General features: G+C 51.4%; 2 protein-coding genes across 3 annotated transcripts in view; one reads left to right on the forward strand and one right to left on the reverse strand.

Annotated features, from left to right (window-relative positions):
• The first annotated feature begins 1,693 nt into the window (after nucleotides 1–1,693).
• Nucleotides 1,694–10,810, forward strand: LOC130155101 (ficolin-2-like). Its single transcript, XM_056352054.1, has 9 exons — nucleotides 1,694–1,817; nucleotides 2,639–2,752; nucleotides 3,446–3,499; nucleotides 4,657–4,692; nucleotides 5,616–5,651; nucleotides 7,149–7,276; nucleotides 7,697–7,826; nucleotides 8,372–8,506; nucleotides 9,384–10,810. The coding sequence occupies exons 1-9, from the start codon at nucleotides 1,739–1,741 to the stop codon at nucleotides 9,629–9,631; spliced, it is 960 nt and encodes a 319-aa protein (XP_056208029.1). The 5' UTR covers nucleotides 1,694–1,738; the 3' UTR covers nucleotides 9,632–10,810.
• Nucleotides 10,811–11,786: 976 nt separating this feature from the next.
• Nucleotides 11,787–23,208, reverse strand: part of LOC130155373 (dual specificity testis-specific protein kinase 2-like) — a 31,803-nt gene continuing 20,381 nt past the window's right edge. For both annotated transcript variants that reach the window (XM_056352528.1, XM_056352527.1), the window contains exons 3-9: nucleotides 21,599–21,720; nucleotides 21,399–21,447; nucleotides 20,560–20,709; nucleotides 18,478–18,651; nucleotides 17,805–17,888; nucleotides 16,644–16,730; nucleotides 11,787–15,220 (exon numbers count right to left, since the gene is read on the reverse strand). In XM_056352528.1, the coding sequence (XP_056208503.1) occupies nucleotides 15,119–15,220; nucleotides 16,644–16,730; nucleotides 17,805–17,888; nucleotides 18,478–18,651; nucleotides 20,560–20,709; nucleotides 21,399–21,447; nucleotides 21,599–21,720 (768 nt within the window). In that variant the 3' untranslated portion in view covers nucleotides 11,787–15,118. The remainder of the gene's footprint in view (nucleotides 15,221–16,643; nucleotides 16,731–17,804; nucleotides 17,889–18,477; nucleotides 18,652–20,559; nucleotides 20,710–21,398; nucleotides 21,448–21,598; nucleotides 21,721–23,208) is intronic.

Here is a 23,208-nt window from a genome sequence, read left to right on the forward strand (position 1 = left end):
GACAATGGGGTAATCTGCAAGGCTATTGCCTTTTGGAGTGATTTACCAAGGCAAACAGCTGAGAGCAGCAGCTTTTACCTCCAGGTAGTTGGAACAAGGTGTTGCAGCCATTTCCAGGCACAGAGCACAGGATACAAGGCGCTGGGTGGGAGAAGGCTTCTTGGTGCTGGGTGCTGGTGCTCCATCTTCACCTGCCCCATGGGACACACACAAGCCCATCCCGGGTGGGCAGCACAGGCTGCACAGATGAGAGAAGTGGGGTGCACCAGTCACCCTACAGCTGCCCTGCAGAGACTTCTCCCTCCCTAGCAGCTCAGAGGCACCTGCTCATCCTTTTTCCCTTCTGAAAGGCTGAAGAAAGAAGATGCTCTCATTTCACCCCCAGAACTGGATGTGTGCTTGCCGCGGACGAGACAGGTACTTTTTCCTATGTAAAGCAAAACCTGAACTTGAATGCAACCAGTCTGATCACAAGCCCTCTGATTTCCCTGGGCTATTTTCAGATGGTTGCAGGAAAGCAAGGTGTGCAGGTGTAATCCCCTGCCAGAACTGGTTCTCTGGAATAGCAATAATCACAATATCTACTGGATTATTATTTTATGTGCATGCATATATGAATATGTATAAGAATGTGTATACGAGTATATGTATGGGCTATTTAGGGGACACAGAATTTAAGTGACAACCAAATACTTATTTCTCCCCTGCCTTCTCCCATTTGCTTAACCTTAAAGCAAGCTGCAAATAATTGGAATTTGGGATGTTACAGGGACCTCATGATAGAAGCAAGTGCTTGAGGGTGAGCTATGTTCTGCCTCTGATGCTCTGCTGGGAAAGACTCCAAGAAATCACAGTCTTCTCTGAACTAGGATGCAACAATAAGGAGAAAAAAACCCCTTTAATTTCTGTCCTCTGCTAAAATTAATAAACTTTACAGGCTCAATGTCTGAAAGTAACATGGGGGTCAAACTTGGTGAGGCAGTTTGGACCTCTAGTAATGGTGCCACAAAAAAGCAGAGCACAGGAGACAGCAACAGCCAAGCAAAACAGAATTCCTGCTCACTATTACAATAAAGAGACTGGAGAAAAAAAGCAGGTGGAGAAAAAAAAAAATAATCAGATATGCTCTGCCCACCTAACCTTGCTTGGAAACATGGAGTTTTAACTCCACATCAGTCCTGGAAATAAACTGATACCTCTGTTTGAAGAGTTGCAGAGTAACCCTGGGCTGCCTGGCAGGCAGAGCATTGGAGCATGAGCCAGGTTGTGTGGCTTCTGTCTGCCAGTGGCCTCAGCTGACCTTGGGCTTTTCGACCCCAAGTGCCTCAGTTTCCCCATATACATGGTAAGCTCTTCTCTTTGTAAAGGGCCACTAGCAGGCAGGATGAGGGAAGCTGTCTGCACTTAGCTAAACCAATGTTTTTGCTGGTTCGTTTCCCATAGAAATACAATACGGGAGGAGAAGGGCATCCAAAATTTGCAGAGGATGGAGACAAGGAAGGCTGGGGCAGCCGGACAAGAATTTGCCCATCAGAATTGTGGAAAGTGGCATGTTTGGGAAACAGCTGGACACCCAGCCAGAGTCCCAGACCCGAGAGCAGGCAGTGGGCAAGCGCAGAGGTGGAGCTTGTGCTGGGTTTTTTGTTTGGTATAAAAAGCTTAGATGGGTCAATGCTAACCACAGCGCCTGGGACGTGGATGAGGGGAGCTGCACAGAGAGCAGACACCAGTACCAGCCATGGGGAGGGCAGCCACAATCCTCCTGGCACTACTCAGCCTAACAGCGACTATTTGTGATACCCAGGACACCTGCCCAGGTGAGTGGGGCACAGATCCTGCTGCCATCCCACTGAGACAGCCTGTTTCATCACCCTCTATAACTCAAGGAGCTTGGGCAAGGGAGGGGATATATGATTTTTTTCCTTCTATGCTTTTTTTATTTCAGCTGCAAGTGGGAGGAAGGTAAGGGGGAGGCTGAAGTCTCAGCAACCATTTTACAAAACTGCTGGCTCCAGCCAAAGGTGTAACATCCTTCCTTACTCACCCGTGGGATCTCCAGGAACAGGCTGTCCCAGTCGAGATTTTTTATCCTGGTTAAGGGGTTTTTGTTCTTGGTGCCTTGGCCCAGTTACTAAAGGGGGCAGAGCAATGCAAAGGATGGGTCAAGTGCTTGCTGGGTGCTGGGCACCCTGGCAGCTTGGGGATGCTGCACAACACAGCTTTCTGTCTGTATTCCTTGGGAAGGCAATAGGGACAATTTCAAACTGTCCTGCTGACAGGAAATTTAGTAGAGCCTTTACTGTCCACAGATGGGTCAATGTCACTTACTCTGCTGTCAATTCCCCCCAGGGCACCTCTCAGCTTTTGTTTTATTGAGCTACAGTCTTTTCGTCATGCACGTAATGTCATATATAACAGCCTCCTCTCCCACTGAACTCCCCTGAAACCAGAGATTCAGTATCTAGCTCCTCTAATATGTAAGCTCCTCAATGCCATCTGTTAATCCATACAACACCTGCAAACTCCCACCCTCATTGCTTTTGCTTGCACTGTTCCTCAAGTCCAGAGGGTTCAGATTCCTCTCCAAGACACTTTCGAGCCCTAAGAATCTACACAAAGACTTTCTTCATTTCCTTAGAGGTGAGAATAGTGGGACTGGGTGATGCTGACCGGCTTGCTGTTCTCCAAGGATGCCCAGGGATCCCAGGTGCCTCTGGCCCAAAAGGAGAACCAGGTCTCCCAGGAGCAAAAGGTGAGAGCCCAAACGCTAGCGATGAGCACTGTGATGTGAGATGGCGTTGTTGCTTTGGGTAGGGGAAGCAAGCTGGGCTGGAGCAGTGGCTGGCCTGGCCCTGGCTTCTGTGTGCAGTTGGAGGGTCAAATAGGAGCAGGAGATAACCCATCTAGAGATGTGCTGGTACACATGGTCTCATCTTTTTTTCCCTGAGTCCTGTCACAAGTGTGAAGTGGTCCTGGGTGGTTTCTTCTACAACAAAAACATCAATTTATTTTCTGAGTCTATTGAACAGTCTGGGTGGGAGGGAGGCTGTGATGCTCCTGCATGTCTACCAGGGGACAGTTTGGGAACTGTACTGGCACTTCCTACCCCAGGAAGCAAGGGAGATGGGGGTCCTTCAGGGTTTTCATAGCCAACTCATAGAGAAGGCGAATCACGTTAGCAGAGGGAGCAGATCCACTGCAGCAAAATCCATGGACTGGCTCCAAGAAGTACAGAGCTCATAGGATTTCATATGTGAACTGCAAATTAGGACTTACATTGGCAGGACCAGTGTAGTGTAGCTTCAACAGGAGAGAAGGAGTAAGATACGTTGCAAGATGAAATCTAATTAACAAAACCCAGCTTCCTTGTTTCCCTGGGCTTCTGCATTGTATCTCCCCTGGCCAGTTTGCAATGTGCACATATAAACTGAGTCCTTCCTTGCAGGAGAAATGGGAGCCCAGGGACTTCCTGGGAAAACAGGACCAACTGGTGCCAAAGGTAATACACAGCATATTCAACTTGAACCCATAAATCTACCCAAGTTCAGGACATGCACTGGGAAATTGGGTCTACAGAGATGAACTGCAGAGCTGGTCATAGTTGAAGAAACAGCACTGAAATAGCATAGGCAAAGCAGGATTTGGGGGGCTGGATCTTGCGTGGGGTGAGTACTAGAAATAGTGTCCTTGAGTCAGACCACACTCATCAGAGGAAGGTACTACTCTTCTTCTCAAAATTCTCCACTGATCCTTACCAGCCCTCTAAAATAAGACCTCTCCCCATTCCTTACTCCCACATTAACCTTCTTCCACCATGACAAACCTGCCCAAATGGCTCTCTGAGGAGCTTTGGGGTGCAGGAGGCATGATGCAGAGACACGATGCTGAGTGCTTCCAGCAGCCTCCAGCCCTGGACTCAGCATGTGATGCCACTGTAGCCCACTTGACCACAAGAGTGGGATCAGACCCCCAAGAAACAGCTAGTGTAGGGTGAAGCAAGGAGGGAATGGGGGTTTGTTTGCAACAGGATGAGCCCCAGAAAAGAGGAAGATGTCTGCTTTCATTCCATCCAGGCTGTACTTAAGGTCTTCAGCAGGATCTGTGTGCTGCAAACACTGAAAAAGTGTCACTTTTAAATAAACTAGTTTGCAGAACAAGGTGGCACCCAGGAACTGAGCACTGGTGCACTGACTAGCTCGGAAAACGGCCCCTTTGCATGCTGAATTAGGTAGCTATTATTTCCTGGCCAAAAGCATCCAAGAAAGTGAAAGATCTCAGCTGAAACCTCAGAGGAGATGGATGAACCCACTGCAAAAGCAGCTATTGCCCAAAATCTCACAGGTGCCTGACTAAAAACTAAAAGCCCCCCAAAAAAGTCGCGGAGCTGGAGCGGTGAACCCCCCATACGCTCCAGCAGATGGAGCAGCAGTTCTCTCTCTGCCCTGTATTTTCCTGCGCTTCCCGAGAGATGCTGCTGATCCGGAGAGCAGCCAGGCCGGGGTGGCAGCACCAGCTGGGACACTGTGGCTTTGCACCACTTGACAGCCTCTCCTGTACATTTGGGACATATGGACAGGCTGGAGCAGCCGCTTGGGGAGCCAAGTAATTCACTCGTTGAATCATCTGTGATGAGCATTTTCCTCTTGTCTTTTGCAGGAGCAGCTGGAGAGCCTGGCTTCCCAGGACCACAAGGTAAATCATGCTGCACTGAATTTATCCTGTGAGCTGGGTTAGTTAAACTTCCACCCTGTGCTGTTCTGGAACAACACACCAGGTGGGAGCAAATACAGAGAAATTAAAGTACCCACCAGGTACTGGATGGGACTGTTTGATGACAGTTGTGCCCCATCATAGGCTCAGCCCTGGCGTGGGTGGTGTGAGCCCCTCTCCCAAACCAGCTGTTCAGCAACAGGGGCTGTCCCCAGCTTGGGGGCATGATGCTGCTGCACAGCACCATCAGCTACAGAACCTACAGGGCTTCACACGCCCCAGCCTGATGGACCAGCCAGATTTGGGCAGACCTCTGGCATTCCCGTGCTATGGCAGCAGGTAGAGACTCGGACGTCAGAAGAACATACCTCTCTACCAGCAATAGGCTGGAGGGAAAACAAGGTTTTGGTTCCTGCTGCTGTCATCCTGCACGCAAGGGCTGCTGGCACCCAGCGCTGAGCACTGGCTGCGCTGCAGCTTCCCACACAGGAGCTTGGCTTGTCATAGCTGCTGGTTGAGCACATTTGCTCCAGCTGGTACAGCTGCTCCCAAACCACTGACTAAAGCCCTCTGCCAGCAGCAAATATTTGACCCTGCCTTCCTGCAGGTGCGTTGCCTCCTCCTTCCCATTCCTACATGTCCCAGACCGATGGGACTAACTGGCACAAAGCGTCGGTACCCAGCTCGGTGGGCTGGCCAGCAGCAGGCAGAGCAGCCAGGTCCAACAGAGACACATCTTGTGTCAGTCTGGCCATTTAGACCTCCTAAACCCAAATCAGATGTCAGGGGAAAATACATCATGCCAGGTACAACAATCCAAGAGAGGCAAGGCTGCTGCTTCTTGTGCATCTATAATGTGTCCCGCTTCCCTGGCAGAGCAATTGATGGTGTTGTTTGTCTAACAGGAATAAAAGGAGAGCCCGGATTTCCAGAAACATGGGGTGAGTTTCGTCCTAGCTCCTTCATGCCACCATTGGCTTCACAGAGCAGATAGATGGTGGTGGGACTCCCTGCACCAGAAGTCAGGACATGGCAGTAAAAAACCCCGAATTCAGAGTGACAATGAAAGACAGAATAAGGAAATATCACTGTTAGCCTATTTGCTTCTCAGAGCCACATGCAGCTTCTCTGTGTCTGCTCTGTAATCCAGCCAGGCCAGGAAAGTCCTGTCCTCCGAACACACTGCACATCACCTGCCCTCTGTGTGTCCTGGAGGAGATCTGCCTTGGGTTTTGAGAGCCTCAGTGTCCTGGTTTCCAAGATGAAACCACTAGAAACACCTCTGTAGACATGCTGCTACTTCAAAGACAGTTATACCATCCTGCTTATAGTAGCAGATTCAGTAGACACAGTGTTCATGTGTGTGACGGCGCTCAGATTAATTTATTCATTGGGGGAGGGGAGGGAAGGAAAGGGAAGGAAAGGGAAGGAAAGAAGGAAGGAAAAACTTCAGTTGAACTGTCTGTCTCCATGAGCTACAACCAAAGCAGAGCTACAACCTGCTTTAGCTACACTTGGATGCTGTAAGGTCACAGTCACATGCAGAGGCTTGGGCATATCAGAGCTGCTGTAACGCCTGGAAGAGGGAGTCTGTGATGCTCCTGGACTGGCCCCTTGCTGCTCCAGGCACTCCTTTGCCCTTATGTTTCCTGGGCATGTAAAACTATTTGACTAATGAGAAGAGGCCAAGTCCAGGACCATCCCTTCGTTAGGAAGGATGCCCATGCCCACAAGACAGCCTGGTACAGCTGTGCGTCCGTTCATCAAATACAGCACGCTCAGACGCCTGCACTGCCACCACCGCTGCCTCAGATCAGTTCCCAAGGCTTTCCCCTCTGAAAGCCACAGATGCAGCTGGAAGCTGGGATGTCTGATAGTGACCGCTTCAGTCAATCCTTCGGCATCTGTGAATCTGAGCTTCTGTCATCAGGTCTAGTTTTGGGGAAGAAAAATAAATTTATATATCATATATATGTATATATACAAAAGTACTGTCTGTCCAGTCCACAGAGGATGATCTGAACGCTGTTTTCTGTATTACAGGTAAGTGTTTTTCTGTGTCACCACTCCTTTGCTGCCAACTACCCACACACTCCCTGTGCCCCCATACATTCCTGAGCCTGGATCATGACTTTGTCATCCTGCTCAGAGCAGCTCCTCCACCCAGAAGCCCAAAAGAGTCATGGCAGATGAGAGGAGTCTGAGCACCTCAGACCATCTCTTAGCAGGTGCCCATCTCCCCTGTGATGTTTGGATCAGAAACTGCAGCGGGGTTTGGCTCCCAGGAGGTGTGCACCAGAGTTCTGCAGTGCAAAGAGCCAGCTGGGAGGCTGAAGGGCTCCAAGTCTCCTACTTGGGGCATGTGGCTGATGTGCCCCCTGAATACAGTGGGCATGTTATAACTCTTTCCGCTTGATCTCCTTCCCTGACTTGTACAGAAGCCAGGAACTGCCAAGAGCTGTTGGGGAAAGGGAAGAACCTGAGCGGCTGGTACACCATCTACCCACAAGGCTGCAATGCCACCACTGTCTTCTGTGACATGGACACGGATGGCGGAGGATGGATTGTGAGTAGGACGAGCAAAGGGAGGTTTCTATGTCCCTATAGTGATTTTTATTTGGGCTGCAAAGGATGGCACCAAAATAGAAACAAAAAAGGAGGAAAACACACACTGAGGAGACAGCAAGCCTGCATGAATCCCTGTGGATGCAGGGGATGCTCCTGAGAATGTCTCTGGGAGCAGGCTGAGCACCACAGACCCATTCCCCACTTAAATCAGCAAATAATTTGCTCCTCATTTCCAAGGGCAGGTGGAGGAGATAAGTGAGTGAGGGATTCCCCTGGGGTTTGGTCCCCAGAGACCCACAGGAGTGTCCTGATGCAGGGGGAGCATTTGCTGGGTGGGGGGCTGTGCCACCTGGGCACTGCAGATGCTTTTGGTGGGGAGGGAGTGCCCTGGCAAAACTGAAACTCTCCTTTCCTGCAGGTTTTCCAGAGGCGCTGGGATGGGTCAGTGAACTTCTTGCGAGGTTGGGATTCATACAAACGAGGTTTTGGCAACCAGCTGACAGAGTTTTGGCTGGGGAATGACAACATCCACTTCCTCACCTCACTGGGTAAGGTCTGCCTCCATCCCCGGCTGGGGTCCTGAGTTTAACCCCGTACCACACTCAGGCATTAAAGGAATCGGAGCTTCCTGCAGCTCCCTGAGGTCCCAGCAGTTAAACAGCGTCCAGGTTCCTGCTGCCCAGGACACTGCACTTAAAAAAAAAAAAAAAAAAGGCAATCTTGAAGCCAGGGAAGATAATGAGCTGGTTGCATGACCTCTCCTGGAGACAGACCAACACATCTTCCTACTAGGTGTAGCTGTGATGGCAATCGTCTTGTTCATACACAGCCTTGGAGTCACGGTTGTGTGCAGGGTGCCTGGGCGTGCAGTTCTCAGTGCCCATGACCACCCAAGATCAGATCCAAAAAGGTGCTTCACAAGAAAGCCATCAACAGTGCAGGAGATTCTGCAGGAATTTCAAATAAATCATAATCCCTCAAGTAGTGGAAGCTCCTCCCAAGTTAGCTCACGGCTCCTTAAATCCTCCACCCAGAAGCCCAGGTGCATATTCCCCCTCCGCCCTGCACCACTACTGTCCACTTTCTTTTCCAGGAACCTGTGAACTCCGCATTGACCTGAGAGACTTCGAAAACAACTACTATTTTGCCAAGTATGCTTCATTCAGAGTGTTAGGAGAGTCTGAGAAATACAAACTGGTGCTAGGAGACTTCCTTGGTGGAAATGCTGGTAAGTGAGCCCAGCAGCTCACTGGGCAAGGCTGTTTTCTAGCCCATCTCAGAAGTGTTCGGCATTTATAGGGCAGAGCAGTATCACGCAAACTCCTCGTGCTGCTTACACTTTGGGTCACTTTTTTAAAACTGGCTGTGGTACACCAGGTGCCAAGTGACCTCTGGGTGCTGGGAAGGACAGGGACACCCATCACCCACAGAAGTGTAACGCACAGCATTACCTACAAGCCCAGCCACATGGTTTAGCAATAAATGTGGAACTTGGTCCTGAGCAGCACCTCATCCAGCATAACCTTCCCAACAGTTCTGCAGCAGCTGGGCCAGGTTCTGCTTTCAGTTCCATTGGAAGGAAATATTTGCCCTCAAGGTTTGGCATTTCCAGGGCTGGGATGCTCTTCAATACTTGCAGCATCAGCACTGCATCCTCTTAATGTCTAATTCTTTTGTTTTTCTTTAAAAAAGCAAACAAATCCCCTGCAAAATTCAATACTTTTCATGCAGGAGTGAATGAAACCAACACCTGAGATAACAGTGCTCTGGGTTTATGTAGCTTTGTACATTGCAACTCTGTCTGATAGTCCAGACCTCAGTACGTCTGCAGGAAATCTGAGCAGTGCAAAAGAAGTGGCACCTGTGTAACTGTGAGGAGAATCTGGCCCATTTTATTCACAGGCATAGGTAAGTTCTCCACGTGTTTTAGCAGTCCTGGCAGAGCTCAGGATACTCTTTTTCTCTAGGACCAAGCAACCAAGAGAACAGCAGGATTTATAAAACCTGCCTTGCATCCAGCCATGATGCCCTGCAGTGATGCACAGACACATATAGGTTCCCTTTTGTGCTCTCTACTGCAGTAACTTCTCATGTGCTCTCTGCAGGAGACTCCTTATCATACCACAAGGACATGCCGTTTTCAACAACAGACCAGGACAACGACATGAGCTCCTTTAACTGTGCCACAGAGTACAAGGGAGCATGGTGGTACAACGACTGCCATTACTCCAACCTGAACGGGATGTACTGGCTGGGAGTGCACGGCAGCTACGCTGATGGCATAAACTGGAAGACGGGCAAAGAATACCATTACTCCCATAAGCGAACAGAAATGAAATTCAGGCTGGTTTAACATGCCAAGAGGGTGTCTGACTAGCACCAACAGGCGCCCCTCAACAGCCTAGAGAAGACACAAAACATGATGTTGTTTGAGGGCGAATTTGGACCAGGAAGGGTATTACAGGGTGTGCCTTCAGCCTAGAGCAGGCTTTTAGAGACCAGAAGAAATTGGTGCTGGTTTGAGCTCCTGTAAGCCCCAGACTCTCACCTTGGATTATTTCCAGCAGCCCCACAGATGCTGACTGAGCTCAAGCATCTTTTTTCTGAAAAGTGCGTTACCTTGATTTAAAGACCAAGTGATGGTGAGGCTATTGCATCTCAGTAAAGCTCTCAGACATCACTACTCTATATGGTAATTACCGGTAATTTTCAGTCTAATCCAAGTATATGAAGCCTCCAGTGTTCTCACAGCCTCTTTTTCTGTTGGACCCAAGAGCCACCTGACAGGCACTGAAGTCCCAACTCCCTCTCTCCCTGCAGGCTGTGACGGAGCCACAACACAGGCCAGCATTGAAAGGACTGAGCTTCCAGCACAGAGCTGTGAGCACTGCTACCTCCCCACTGCTTCACACAACACTTGCTCCAGAACCTCAGGTGGGACCTCAGCTCCTGGAACCACAATAGTATTGCCCAGCAATTCCCACCACTCCTCCAGGGCATCTTTCCAGATCTCATTCTTTAGCTGCTGGGGACCAAGAGCTGGGTACAAAATGTGCATGCTGGTCCAGCAACACATGTGGTACCAGGACACTACAGTAGTCCCAAGTCAAGCCTTGCACACGTGGACATCATGTAAATCACTAGCACATGCCAGTATCTTCCTTTTCCCCCTTGTTTCCAGTAGCATTTGAAGATGGGCTACCTGCTGTCCGATGGAGGCAGTTCATCCCGTTAGTGTTGATGTTGTATTTGACTTTTAGCAGAACTGGTTAAAGGGTCTTTTCCCAGACTCCTCCCCACAGCTGACAAAGGGAAGGGAGAGCTCACTGCCAACTCACTGCAGGGACAGCTCAGAGTCACCAGAAGCAGAGTATTCATTTGTGTTACATTCCTGACTGTCCTATGTTTATCACACTTATTGCACAGATGTGCAGCCAAGGCAGCTCCAGCCCTACAACACAGAATTCAAACCCTGTGAGTGAGAAAAGCGAAGAAACCGCTCACCCAGCACACCACAGCAGGTCAGCAATGTGCTACGAAACAAACCTGAGGTTTTGCATCTCCCTGTTCACTAGGTCCTGTCCCTGTTCGCTTCTCCTTTTCAGGTACATGAGAAAGCGTGTGTCTGAGCAGAGAAGCACACACTGAAAGTCCCACAGTCGTTTCCCTATCTCCAGGAGCTCTGTTTTGTTTTTCTCCTACTCCCAGGCAGATTGATATGCCCCCAGCAGGAGCAAGGTCCCACAGCATCCAGCTGTGTCTCACCCAATCCAGGCACTGGTGCTGTTGCCCAGCTTCTCAGAGAGGCCCAGCGTCCTGCCACAGACACCTCTGCAGAACCACAGAGCCCTCTGCAGAGACACACGAGCAGCTGCTGAAATCCTCAGCTCGCTTCCCTTAGTACACAGAAACCTCCAACATTTAAATTTCATTTCTGAAGGACACTGATGTTAAAGGGATTAAGAGAACATCATGAACAGTTTACCCAAGCCCATGTAGCTGATATTCCCAGACCGCCACCTGGCTCCACAGAGGAAACGGTTAGGTATGACAAGCCATCACCAGTGCTAGGTGAGGGGGTTGGACCTGGCTGCAGAGCAAAATTCTCCTGCATCCCCTAAGCTGATGCAGTAACCCGTTGGCTGGCAGCAGCCCCTCCAGCACGAGGGAATTTTGGCTTATGGGCTGCTGGGGTGGAGAAGGTGACTCCAACGCCCTTTGCACGATGCTTGTGCTGCTGCTGTTACCTTGTGCCCACCTAACCTAAGTAAAGAAGCGACCTGAGACACCAGCTGACCCTGCCACAGAGGGCACAGCAAGGCAACGGACCCAAAATACCACTCTTTCATAGCTAAGACTCTTCTGTAAATTACTTTTAACTGAAGGTGTATTACACCAGCTACACTGATAGACCATGAAGCTGCTTGTTTAGTTGTTTGGAAACACAGTATTTCAGCAGCACCACTCAGCAGACCCAGGATGATGAAACACAGCAGCCAGGGCTGACGTGGAAAAGAACCATTAGACTTTATTCCCAAATGGCATTTATAAAACCAAACAAACAAAGACACAATGGAGGATGTGGGAACACCATGGCCCGTGGGGCGCAGCATGGCCAGGTCCAGGCCATCAGCACCTGCGGAGCAAGCGGCCAACAGAGGGAAGAGAGGAGAAGAGGCAGCTGCTGGTCAGGTCCAGCAGAGGCAAGCCTGCTGTGCTGCCCAAACCCTCCACTCACCGTCACACTGACTTCAGTTCAGTGCCAGGACTCTGAGGCATGAAATTCAACCACTAACTTGGACTTTGCATCAGAGAGGTGTGGGGAAACTAGACTCTGTGCTCCAGCGCAGGGGCTTGTACCTGGAGGGCATCTCAGCAGGTTTCCCATGCTCACCTCTCCCTCCAGCTCTCACCAGTGAAGAGAAACTCTTAGTCCATGAGATGCACCAGACAAATTCCCAGACCTGGAACTGTTCTCTGCACGCTCCCAGCATGGGCTTTTCTACTCCATATGGTGCCTGCATACAGTCTCAGTCCCACCTGCCCCTGCAGCAGGCACCAAAGGTCCTTCCAGCAAGGACCCAATACCCTTCAGTCACCTGAGATCCAGCACGTGGCCGCGCTGTGAGAGTGGATGAGGCACATGGCAAGCGCAGAAGGAACCTAGTTCTGCTCCATCGCAGCTCAGACTGTGCTGGTTGATGCTATCCTCTGTGCAGAAAATATCCCCCCATTTAACCCTTGAGCAGGCTGCTTCTGTCCAAGCAGATAAAAAAACCCAAAAGATCTTCCTTCATACCATAGCATCACCAAAGTATGTGCAACTCCACACGCCTTTTCTACAGTGTCCCAGCCTCACTGTTGCTGTTCTGCAGGACCAGAGCCCGATGTCTAACTAGAGGAAGAATCAGCCCAGTCTGCAGCAGGGCACCGCCAGCACCAAGCCTTGCTGGTCCTGGGAAGGAGGTGGCCAGCAGGGCAGCAGCTCCGCAGGGAAGTGCCCCTAGAACAAGACACCTTCACCCCATCACAGGCTGTTTGAGGGGTCGGCGTGTTGAGGGATCTGCCTTTAGTCTGCTCTTGTGCAGGAGGGCCAGAGGAAGAACAGGCTCCAGCTTGTCACATCAGGCAGCACGGGGCAGGCTGGGGAAAGGCTTTGCGAAAGCAACGTGTCTAGCCAGCAACTGAGCTGAGGTGGACAGCTATCCTTCATCCAGAGTGGCCTTTGGAAGACTTTGTATCCTTAATGCCTTGGGTGTTAGGACAGACCGTTGGATTCCTCGTTCTCAAGTCTGTTCCTCTGTGGAAGGCCAGGGGAGCCTGGGAAGCCCTGGGAGGTTGTGGTTATCTCCTCAGGTCCATCTCCTGGTAGGCAAATATACACCCTCTGGTTCTTGTGCAATGCATTGCTGTGATGCTGCTGGTGGCTGGCTCTCACTGACACGCACCCACTGGTGCTGTTTGCACTGCTGTTGCAGTCCATTTCACTTCACTGCTCTTAAGTCCCCAAACTGGTGCAAGTCAAAAAGTGGCCACTTCTCCCTCCTTCAGGCTGAAGAGTTTCCCTTATTTTCAGTCTCCTACTTCTTGAAGCTTTGCTTCCCTGCCACTGGCAGTATCCAGCTGGGATGAAGGTATTTTCTGGGCAGTTTACTGTTGAGCAGGAGGTTTCTTACGCAAGTAAGTCCGTATCCCACAAAAGCACAATGGCACCTCTGGGGAATGAGGAGCTGCAGATGTCCCCTGGAGATGTGGCTGAGCTGGTGGCCCTGGTGCCATTCAGTGCGTTTCATGCCAGCTCCCAATTCCTTACAATCCCTGGTTGAAAATGCACCGTGCTTCTCCACCAAGTCTCTGTCCCAGCACACTGACAGTCCCTTGTGCAGGTACCATGGCACAGAGACACCAGGCTATATGTGACACCAAATCCAGCTCCAAGAGCTTGAGATGAGGCCCCCAGGTGGGTCAACAACTATATATGGGAGAACATCCTTCAAACTGTAGGTTGAAGGCCCATTGAGCTAAACACTGAAATACTTTTTGGTGGACAGATGAATGATCCTTGCTCCAAGAGCTTACAGTCTACAAGAACAGAGCCACAGCTCCACCACTATACAGACTTTACACCTATTTACATCCACAAACGTTTTGGTTCCAGCAGAACATGTCTTTCAGACCAATGGCCCAGCAATCAGCCGATCTGGGGGCAGGGACTCGACTGTTCACCTCTTAATTTGAAACGCCAAACTATTTCTAGGCATTATTATTTCCACCTCTGGTTTGGATCCGCGGCCCCAGCACCCTCCTCTGGCCCACAGAAGAAAACACAGTATCAAAACCAAGTCCCTTCCTGGCTGCCTGAGCCCTGGGGCCCATGAGGGTGTCCCACCCTGTCAAGGAGGTGATGGGTGCTGGACCAGGCAGAGAAACGGGTGACATGCTGGGTGATGCTGGACCCAGCTCTCCCTGTTTTGGCCTCATAAGCTGCTGGCCCTGTGCTCGTTGCCGTGTTTGCAGCAGGACAAGAAAGGGGGAGGCAGACCCCTCCATCTTTGAGCCCCAGTTGAGGGCAGCAGGGAGAAACCCAGACTGCCGTGATGCTGGGACATGTGTCTGACAAAGCTTTTCTGAGAGGAGACATTAGTCAGTTAGTCCGTATCACGATAAGGCACACCCTCCCCATCACCTCGGCTGGCACAGGTCAGCACCCCATGGGTGGCTCTGTTGACTCTCCAAACCCCTGCCAGATGCCTCCGTGCCTGGCTGTGCCCTGAGCACGATGCCAGGAGACCCAGTCAGAGATCTTGCAGAGGGTACCTGCTCCTGCAAGGCTGCTGGATGGGTGCTTTAAGGCTTTAAAAATAAGGCGACACCAAGGCTCACCAAGCACCCCAGAGCCCCTCTCCTTCACACTGCACAGACCCCAGGCCCCCGAGAGGCGATTCCCCAAGGCCATGGGGATGGAGGAGGGGAAGGCCCTGGGTGTGGGGAAGCAGGAGAGGATGATGTTTCTGTTGGGGATTTGGAAAGCATCCTCAAGGGAATTTGGGTCCCTCCAGGATCATTTGCTTTTAACAAGCAAACAGACAAAGGCTGCTTGGTGTCCTAATTACATCTGTTAAAAATCTTAGCTAGGAAAAATATACCCTTGGTAAGTCCCTTCGCCATTTTTAACCATGTTTTCCATCCAAGAAATTAGAAACTGAGACTATGATTAAATAAACACCAGCACGTCACTTAGCTCTTCCCTTCCCCATCTTCCTTCTTCACTCCTGACACCCCAGACAGTTAATTTACAGTTCAGGTGATTCTCTGCCAAGCTTCACAGGAGGCAGACAGCTCAGCCCGAAAGCTGATTGTCCCTCCTAGACTCCAGGCTCTCCGCCACATCCTCCAACGCATCCAGGATTTCGGAGAAAGATGGCCTCTTAAATGCTTCCACCTGGAAGGAGAAGGGAAAGCTGAAGAGGACACCCTGGGAGGCCAGGAGGCGGGGGCTCTGCTGGCTCCCCCAAGGCTGGGCAACAGCATCCACCCACCAGTAGCACCGGTGTGGGTGACACATGTGGTGGTGGAGCCCTCTGGCATCACCACGTGGTGATCCAGGCCTGGGTTGCTGCAAAGGAGCAGCAGCAGGACAAGTCCCATGGTGTGGTACAGCTCCAGCAAGGGCAGTGAGAAGGTGAAAACCAGCTCCACACACGCCAGCCTGGCCAGGCTGCGGGAACTGCTCATCCCAAAGCCCACCCAAAGGGTGCAGGGGCAGGGAAAGGCTGCAGGTGGGCATCAGGAGGGAGATGTATCATCCCCGGAGCTTTTTCATGACAGTCAGGATCTGTCTTCTCTCCCCGATGCAGCTCATCCTTCAGCAGGCTGTGATCCCTCAGCCCTCCCAGTGCCATCGGGGTGTACTCGAAGTGGGGCACATGGCCCAGGGCACCTGTCCCACGCCCCCGCCAGCCCATCCCAGGGCTGCCCGTCCTGCCTGACGCTGCAGAGCCAGCTGGAGGGGCTGCACAGAGACTCCCAGACCCACACATCGCACACAGGCAGAGACCAGCCCCAGTTCTGGCAGGAGCCCGTTATTATATGGACTGGCATTCAGAAGCTGCCTGGCAGAGGTACGGGGTCTGAGCACACACACATCTAAGCCTGTTGCTGACATGAATGACTCCTCTGATTCAGGGCAAGTTATTCACACATCCTCGAGATCCGTGCAAGGATTTACTCCTACTTGCTGGCTTGAGTTCCCAGCAATTAGGTCCATTGTGATGACCCAGCTTCTCCAATCTCTACCTTATGATTACTGCCTTTGGTTTTCTCTTCCTTTCAGAAATTACCTTGAATCCTTACTTTCTCTCTGCTTTGCCTCCCAGAGCTTTGGGCGGCATGGGGAGGCGTCCCAGCTTTCACCATTTCTTTTACGCTAAAGCAAAAAAGGTTGGAGGACTATGCTCCGATGCTATCTGTAACCCAGGGCTGGTGATGGCGAGGCAGCATCCTCCAGAAGCGACCAGCCAGGTGCCTCTGCCTGCAGCCTGGCTTCAGGAGGGACTGGACACCATCACCCATGTGCTTCCCACTCTGGGGTCAACATCCAAGAGAACAGGCGGGACCTTGGGGTGTTTTGGGCTGTAATACACAAACTAAACACTTCTAGGGGCAAAACTGCATGGTGGATGAAAGCGTATTACTGGCCCAGGAAGATGTCATCACTTCACAGCTCAAGTGGCAGAACCCCTGAGAGCAGCAGGTGCAAGCTCTCCAGGGTTCACAACAATTTTGGTCTCTGTCATACAACTGTGACACAAATCCAATAAAAGCAAAGCAAAAAAAAAAAAAAAAAAAGCTAGCAAGAATCTCACCCGACAGCAGCTGGCAGCAAGATCTATCACCTGCTTGGGGCATTCGCCAATCATCCCTTGGAAGGCAGCAACATCCAAGCCGTAATCCTGTGAGGAAAGGGAAAGAATACGTAGACAAGACTTCAGCTATAAAGTCCTTTCAAAGCTCTTCATCCTTCTCAAAGTGTTAAAACACAAAATGCTCATGGTTTAAAGCTTTTTTGGGGTCTCCATCACAGTTTTTACTGATGGCTATACAAAGGTACTGGGTCAACATCAGCTCTGGCAGGACGGCACAGGTGGTAAATCATTAGCAGAGCTGGGAGACTGCAGCATCCTTCTGCTTGCTTTGTGCTATCCCTCTGGGGCTGTATGTGTCCTCCTGGAAAAGCTCAGACTAAGGCAACAAGAGCCACAAAAGCAGAAACCGGTAGAGGAACCAGCACCAGGTGCTGAGCAGTGGCTGCTGAGGACAAGAGCTGCAGATAATCTGGTCTTGCAACAGCAACTGAGAGTCAAAGGGGTCCAGCCAGCTGCTTCCCTAACTACAGCTTTGTCCCTCCAGAATTTGGAGTCTCTGATACATAATTCTCCTTCATCTTGTGAACACAGATGGAGTGTTAGTTCCTGTTCAGTCTCACAGAATCGTAAAATAATCCCCGGTCACTGCAGGTTCTTTGCATTCTGCCTTGGAAAGCAGCAATTTGCTGTTTTCCTGCTGGACTTTTCATCCCTGTTCAGGACAAAATTTCCCTTCCCACTTTGGGAAAGGGAAATGCTGATAACATGGAAACAAAAAAGGTCATGTTTTTAGGGAAGCCCACTGTTTCCACATGAACTCTGTATTGACTGCAATGTATCTGAAAATAAACACTTGTGATGACAGTTGTGTTTAACCTGCCACTTCAACGGAGAAGCTGAAATGGCAAAGTGAAATGAAGGATTTGGAATGAAGGTCTTTAAACAGAAGTACTTAATCTCAAATTGCTGATCAAAGAAAAAGTTTTGAAAGTATAGACGCACTGAAATCTGGTGCACTGAAAACGTGGAGATTAGATTTTCTCACTGCAAAACCTGAGTGTGAATATGTACACGTGTGTGCTGGGCTGTCTGGTCCAGAGAGATGCCACAGTCTGGTACCATGGAGAAAACACCAACAGTTTTGGCTGCAGGAATCATTACCTGAGTCCTAGGAAGCACTTCAGGGTCAGCTGGGATCCTGCCCAGGATTTCACACAGAACAATGCCAAAGGAAAACACATCCACCTGCAGGAGGGGTGGGAGAGTGGGAGCAGGGACAGGGCATGCACAGAAGCGAAGCATGAGAAAGGGGAGTACCAACAACAAGGTCCTGCCATTAGTTACGCAAAAGCCCATCACAAAAGCCCACTGGAGATGGAGGCAGCAAACCCCTAAACTTTTTCTGGGCTTCTGAACCCACCCGAAACCACCACTGCCCCACTTGGGAATCCAGCCTCATCCTCAGGAAGCCTGGCCCTGTGCTCGTTCAATGTGTCTGGTGCTTCTGCCACAGCTCTGGCACCACCCACAGATCCTGCACGGGGCTCATCGGGCTGCAACTCATCAAGCATCTTCCTCAGAGATGCTTCACTCTGTTTGTCCCCAGCAGCAATCCGTTTCCTTAATAATTTAACTTAATGAGGCCACTTAAGGGACTTCCAAGTCACTAAGCAGAGCATCACTGAGCAAAGGTCCAGGGAGCAGGGCAACTTTTCCCGGGGAAGGAAGGAAGGGCTTTTCTGCTGTTGGGACACGTCAGCAAGCAGAGGAGACATCTCCTGTGCTCGCTCAGGAGCTCTGAGGATGACCAAGGCGCTGGGACACAGTGCCATACCTTCCGGTCATAGGGCTCTCCCCGCAGCATCTCAGGAGCCATCCAGAAAGCAGAGCCCACCAGAGATAGCTTCCTCTCCACGTCCTTCACTGGCAGCTCCACCACCTCCCTGGCCAGCCCGAAGTCTGTCACCAGTGCTTCACGGCCCCGCGGCGTCACTCGAATGAGGCAGTTCTGAAAGGAGCCCACGGGGCATGGCGTGAGATGCCTGGCGAGGAAGCACCTCACCAAGTAGCACCTCACCAGCCCTCAGCACCCCCCGCCAGTACAGGCTCTCCCCTTGCCAGAGAACTGCACCCTGGCAGCACGCACAGAGCGCGAGGCAGGTTAGGGAGGGACTGATCACATCTGAAGCCAGGAAAAGTCCTTCAAAGAAGATGGTTTTTATCTGAAAGAGACCTCAAAATGTGCACACCGATTTTGTTCGCCGCTCAGCCAAAAGCAGGCAGGGTAACAGCCACAGCCCTTCTTGCTGCCCATGGCTACGCTCCCCTAACATGGCTTTCTGGAGGAATTCCTGCAACATGATCTTAAGGTTTCTCAACATCCCAGAGGTTTCAGCCCATTCGGTTCCCCAGGATTTTCTCCTCAGCATCTGCTCCCAGGGAGCTACCAGAAGTGACAGGCATCTTCTCACTGACAACTACATCTCAAGCAAGCACACACACTTCTCTCCCATATCTTCAGCCACCATCCCTGTAGGATGAACCTCCTTCAGGGCTGAACCACCACAGCAAGACAGAAGGGACAGGCAGGGACCTCCAGCACTTTCCACCAGCAGATCTAGAAAGTTCCTGAGCTCATCAGCCACCACCAAACAGGAAATTACATCTCACCTGACTTCAGAGCACACTGAGCAAGGAACTGGTGGTCAGAGTGGCTCTTGCCTTGCCCTTGCCTGGTGCTGGTGATGCATGGTTAGTAACTGAGCCAAGTAACCAGTTTGAGATTACAAAGGTGAGATACATTCCTCTGCTGGTGTCCCTCAAGACTGTAACACTTGACTGGCTTCCCTACTGCCAACCTTCATCGATATTTCAAGTTTCTCTTAAAAAGCTCACGGAGCACCAGCAAAAACGGCTTGTAAGAGATACTCCCTATCCAGCATCCACAGCAAGGACCTGCAGGCTCCGTTTCCATGAATCACCGAGCCAGCCTCTGGCATTGGCTAACACCGATACGGTCCAGGCTAGTGGCCAGCCCCTCAGCTCACATTCCCTGTGGTATGGACACACTGCAGATCCACCTGAAGTTCGGATAGTTTTGCCCAAGAAAGATCAAGGAGGCACTCCCTTACCGCATTCCTACTGCCATACCAGTGGCAGAGCCACACCAAAGCCTGTCCCCATGGACTAACCTGAGAATGGCAAAGCCCCAGTGCTGTTCCAGCCCCCACAGGAACCCACGCTGAGGAAAGCGGCCTCCCAGCCGGAGGGCCAGTGCACCAGGAACGTGATGTGCCTTTGTGGTACACCCAAAGCCCATCTCCCAGATGCCAGTCTTCACAGCCGGCACGCTGCCAGGTTGTGAAACCTGCAGAGGTACCCATCCTCAAATTGGTGACCTGGACCCTCCGGATCAAGAAAAACCAACTTCCCTGTGCTTGAGTGAGGAGACAAAGGTCTCCTGAGTTCTGCTGGTGCTCTGCACACAGGCAGGGATCATCTCACATGGCACTTGGTCCCAGAGCCCATGACCAGCTCCAGTTAGCCACAGCTTCCTCCTTGCTGTGAGCAGGAAAGGCACCCTCTAAATCCGGCAGAGCCTCTCCTACAACCGCAGGCAAAGAAAACCACGTGCACTCCTGTACACATTTCCATCTGGCTCCTTTTCTGACAGCAACAGCGCTAGGAGCGATCTATTTTCATCTCTGTCTGGGTCTCCTGCTTGGCAAGTGATGAATGCAACATAATGACAGGTTTTCTCAAGAAAGCTTCCATGCCCGCGGAGGGATTGGCATGGAGCAGAGCACCAGCAGGAGGCCTGTGGCCTTCTGGTTACAGCTCTAAGGGGTCCCTGTACGGTCCCCTACACAGTCATCTTCAGCAGTCTGGGGGTGAGGACCCCTTCCCAGCTGCATACCTTGGAGTTGAGATCCCGGTGGTAGATGTTTTTGGAGTGCAGGTAGATCATGCCTCTGGTGATGTCAGAAGCTAAGTCCACTTTTTCCTTCCACGTCAAAGCAATGTCTTTGCTGGCCAGGAGCTCTTCCAGGCAACCCCCATTCACATACTGTGAACATAGACAAAAACTCCCCGGAGCATCCCGGGTGCTGAGCTGGACTCTCCCTCGCTAACCCAGGAGCCTCTCCTTTGGGATGGAGGGTGGGAATGCAAACGAAGGGGCCCCTCCAGGTGCAAATACCCCTCCTGGTACAGCAAGCGACTGCCAGTCTCTGGGCTCTGCCCCACCGCAGGGATGGTGCATGGTCCTCACTCACGGGGAGTGAACTAGAAGCCAAAATGCCTGGCAGTGGCTCAGGGACCCCCTTCTGGCACTGGTAGTGTAGCAACAAGGTGGGACCTCCCCAGTACCAGCCCAGGCTTTTCCATTAGACCATTCCAGAGCCACCCTGGAGGTCCTGCCACTCTCAGTCTATTTTACTTTCTACTCCTGCCCTCCATCCCTGGCTCTCCCATTCCAGCCCTTTGGTGGTACTACGCCAACCTGAAACATTTTTTGGCTAACCTGCCTGAATCTCACGGCCCTGCAGTGGCTGTGCCCCACTCCAGCTGCGACCAGCTGTGGGGCAGAAAGGACCAGAAGCCCTTTCGAGGCAATCTTGCTAGTCCAGAGCCACTCACAGGCACAGGAGTCAGAGAGGCGTAGACATGCATTACAGGACATCTGCCATCCTCCCTGCCAAAGAGCCGCAGGGTCTTTGCCTGCCTACAGCACACTTATAAGTAAGAAACCTTTACCTCCAGAATGGGGTACAGCTTGTCATCCTTCACACATATCCCAAGGTACCTGTGCAGAAGAACACATTAAAAAAAAAAAAAAAAAGAAAAGAAGCCATCAAGGTTCAGCTGAATTCCTCACTGCAGAGCTACCTTAGAGACACCAAGCCACCGCCAGCTCCTGTCAGTGCCCACCGCTCATGTCCAGAGGATGTGCCCACCTGACGATGTTGGGGTGGGACAGCTTCTGCAGCAGGCTGATCTCACGCACAATCACTTCTTGGTCCACGTTGTTCTTGTAGATCTTCACCACCATCACTTTACAAGCAGCAGCCTGGGTCACCTGGAGTCAAGGTTGGAGCAGGACATCCCTTAGCTTCCAGAGGTCTGCCAGCCCCTCTGGACAACAGCATCCCTTCCCAAGGCCTGAATCTCATTTCCCTGCTGCCCAGAGCTTTGCAGTCATTTGCACAAGTGCAAGGTGCTGTCCCTGCCACATAAGCTCCACTCCAGGGATGCCTGCCTGGGTGGCTGGGGACACCTAGGTCCCTCCTGTCCCAACATATCACAACACTATTTCTTTGCTCTGCATGTTCCTTGGGTGGGAGCAGTTTCTCAGCCCACACTGGGTTACCGCAGAGCTGACCTCCTTGCATTCAACATCCTTTCCCAACCACAGCCTGCCTCACATCTCCATCCCTCCTTCCTACCTGGGTCTGACCACTGCACAAGGCTGTTGGCCACGCTCCTCACCCCCAGCTCCTTCTGCGCCCCTGCCCAGAGCCCGCGTCCCCTCCACCTGGGCTGTCAGACAGGCACAACAAAGAGCACAGAGCCAGCTCATCTCTCCCCCCATCCCAGGACGGAGGTCCCGTGGCTGCTACCCAGCCGCAAGCTAACCCGGACCTCTGCTATGGACCACCACCAGGGATTTGCTCCCAGGGCTTCCCCCAAGCAGGGGTACTGGAAGGTAAAGAACAGAAAGCAAAATGCTTTTCCCCCTCCTCAGAACACTGACCAGACTGAGTAGGGTTTTTTAAGAGGAAATTTACTGTCCCCTGTGGAGGCACCAAGGCTGGGCAGTACTGACGGCAGGGGTGTCAGGCAGGCTGCAGGACATGCAGGGGTCCCCTGGTGCTCAACCCTGATGGGACCATCCAGGGCCTGCGCTGCAGCTCCTGTTATCTGGCCTGACAATCCAAACAGCAGCTTCCAGACCACATCACAGAGCACTGTGGTACTTTAACCTTTCCATCCTCAATTAACATCTGTTTTAAGGAGATCAGCTGTGATCCATACTGATGTCCTGACAGCTCTGCCAGGGCTAGCAGAGAATCCAGCCGCCTGTTTAATTTTCTCTTATTTTGAGGTTTGTGGGGTTTTGTTTCTTTTTTTTAAAGGGAAAAATACTTTAGACACAGCATGAGCTGGCTTAAGAGCAGCCCTCTGAATCCCAAAGTGTCACCCACTGCTCTCTGTGATGATCACTTCAGGGATGAGGTTACCAGCCCAGGTGAGGAGAACAAAGAACTGCATGTAAGACCTGGCTGGGCTGGAAGGAGAGAAAGGTTCATTATGATCAGGGTCACAAAACAAATTGTCTTGGGAGCACGGTGAACTGCTGCTTCCTTTCTGAAAGAACACCACCTGACAGTTGATGTTATCTCTGGAATAACTGCCTCCCTACTTGAGCAGGTTGTAAGGAAGCCAGGGCTCTGCCACCCTCACCCCGTGGGACTTCATAGCCACAGACTGCGTCACAAGTCAGATGTAACAGATTATTAACTGTAATTGCACAGAGGTAAATATAAAAGATGATATCAGTCATCTT

This window comes from Falco biarmicus, chromosome 9 (genome assembly GCF_023638135.1).
Source record: "Falco biarmicus isolate bFalBia1 chromosome 9, bFalBia1.pri, whole genome shotgun sequence".
Lineage (NCBI taxonomy): Eukaryota > Metazoa > Chordata > Aves > Falconiformes > Falconidae > Falco > Falco biarmicus.

Excerpts from the sequence above, each read along its gene's own strand:
- LOC130155101 (XM_056352054.1), top strand. The coding sequence starts at position 1,739 with ATGGGGAGGGCAGCCACAATCCTCCTGGCACTACTCAGCCTAACAGCG. Across the intron at positions 3,500-4,656 it reads AGGACCAACTGGTGCCAAAG|GAGCAGCTGGAGAGCCTGGC; the intron begins GTAATACACAGC and ends TGTCTTTTGCAG. Across the intron at positions 7,827-8,371 it reads CCACTTCCTCACCTCACTGG|GAACCTGTGAACTCCGCATT; the intron begins GTAAGGTCTGCC and ends TTTCTTTTCCAG.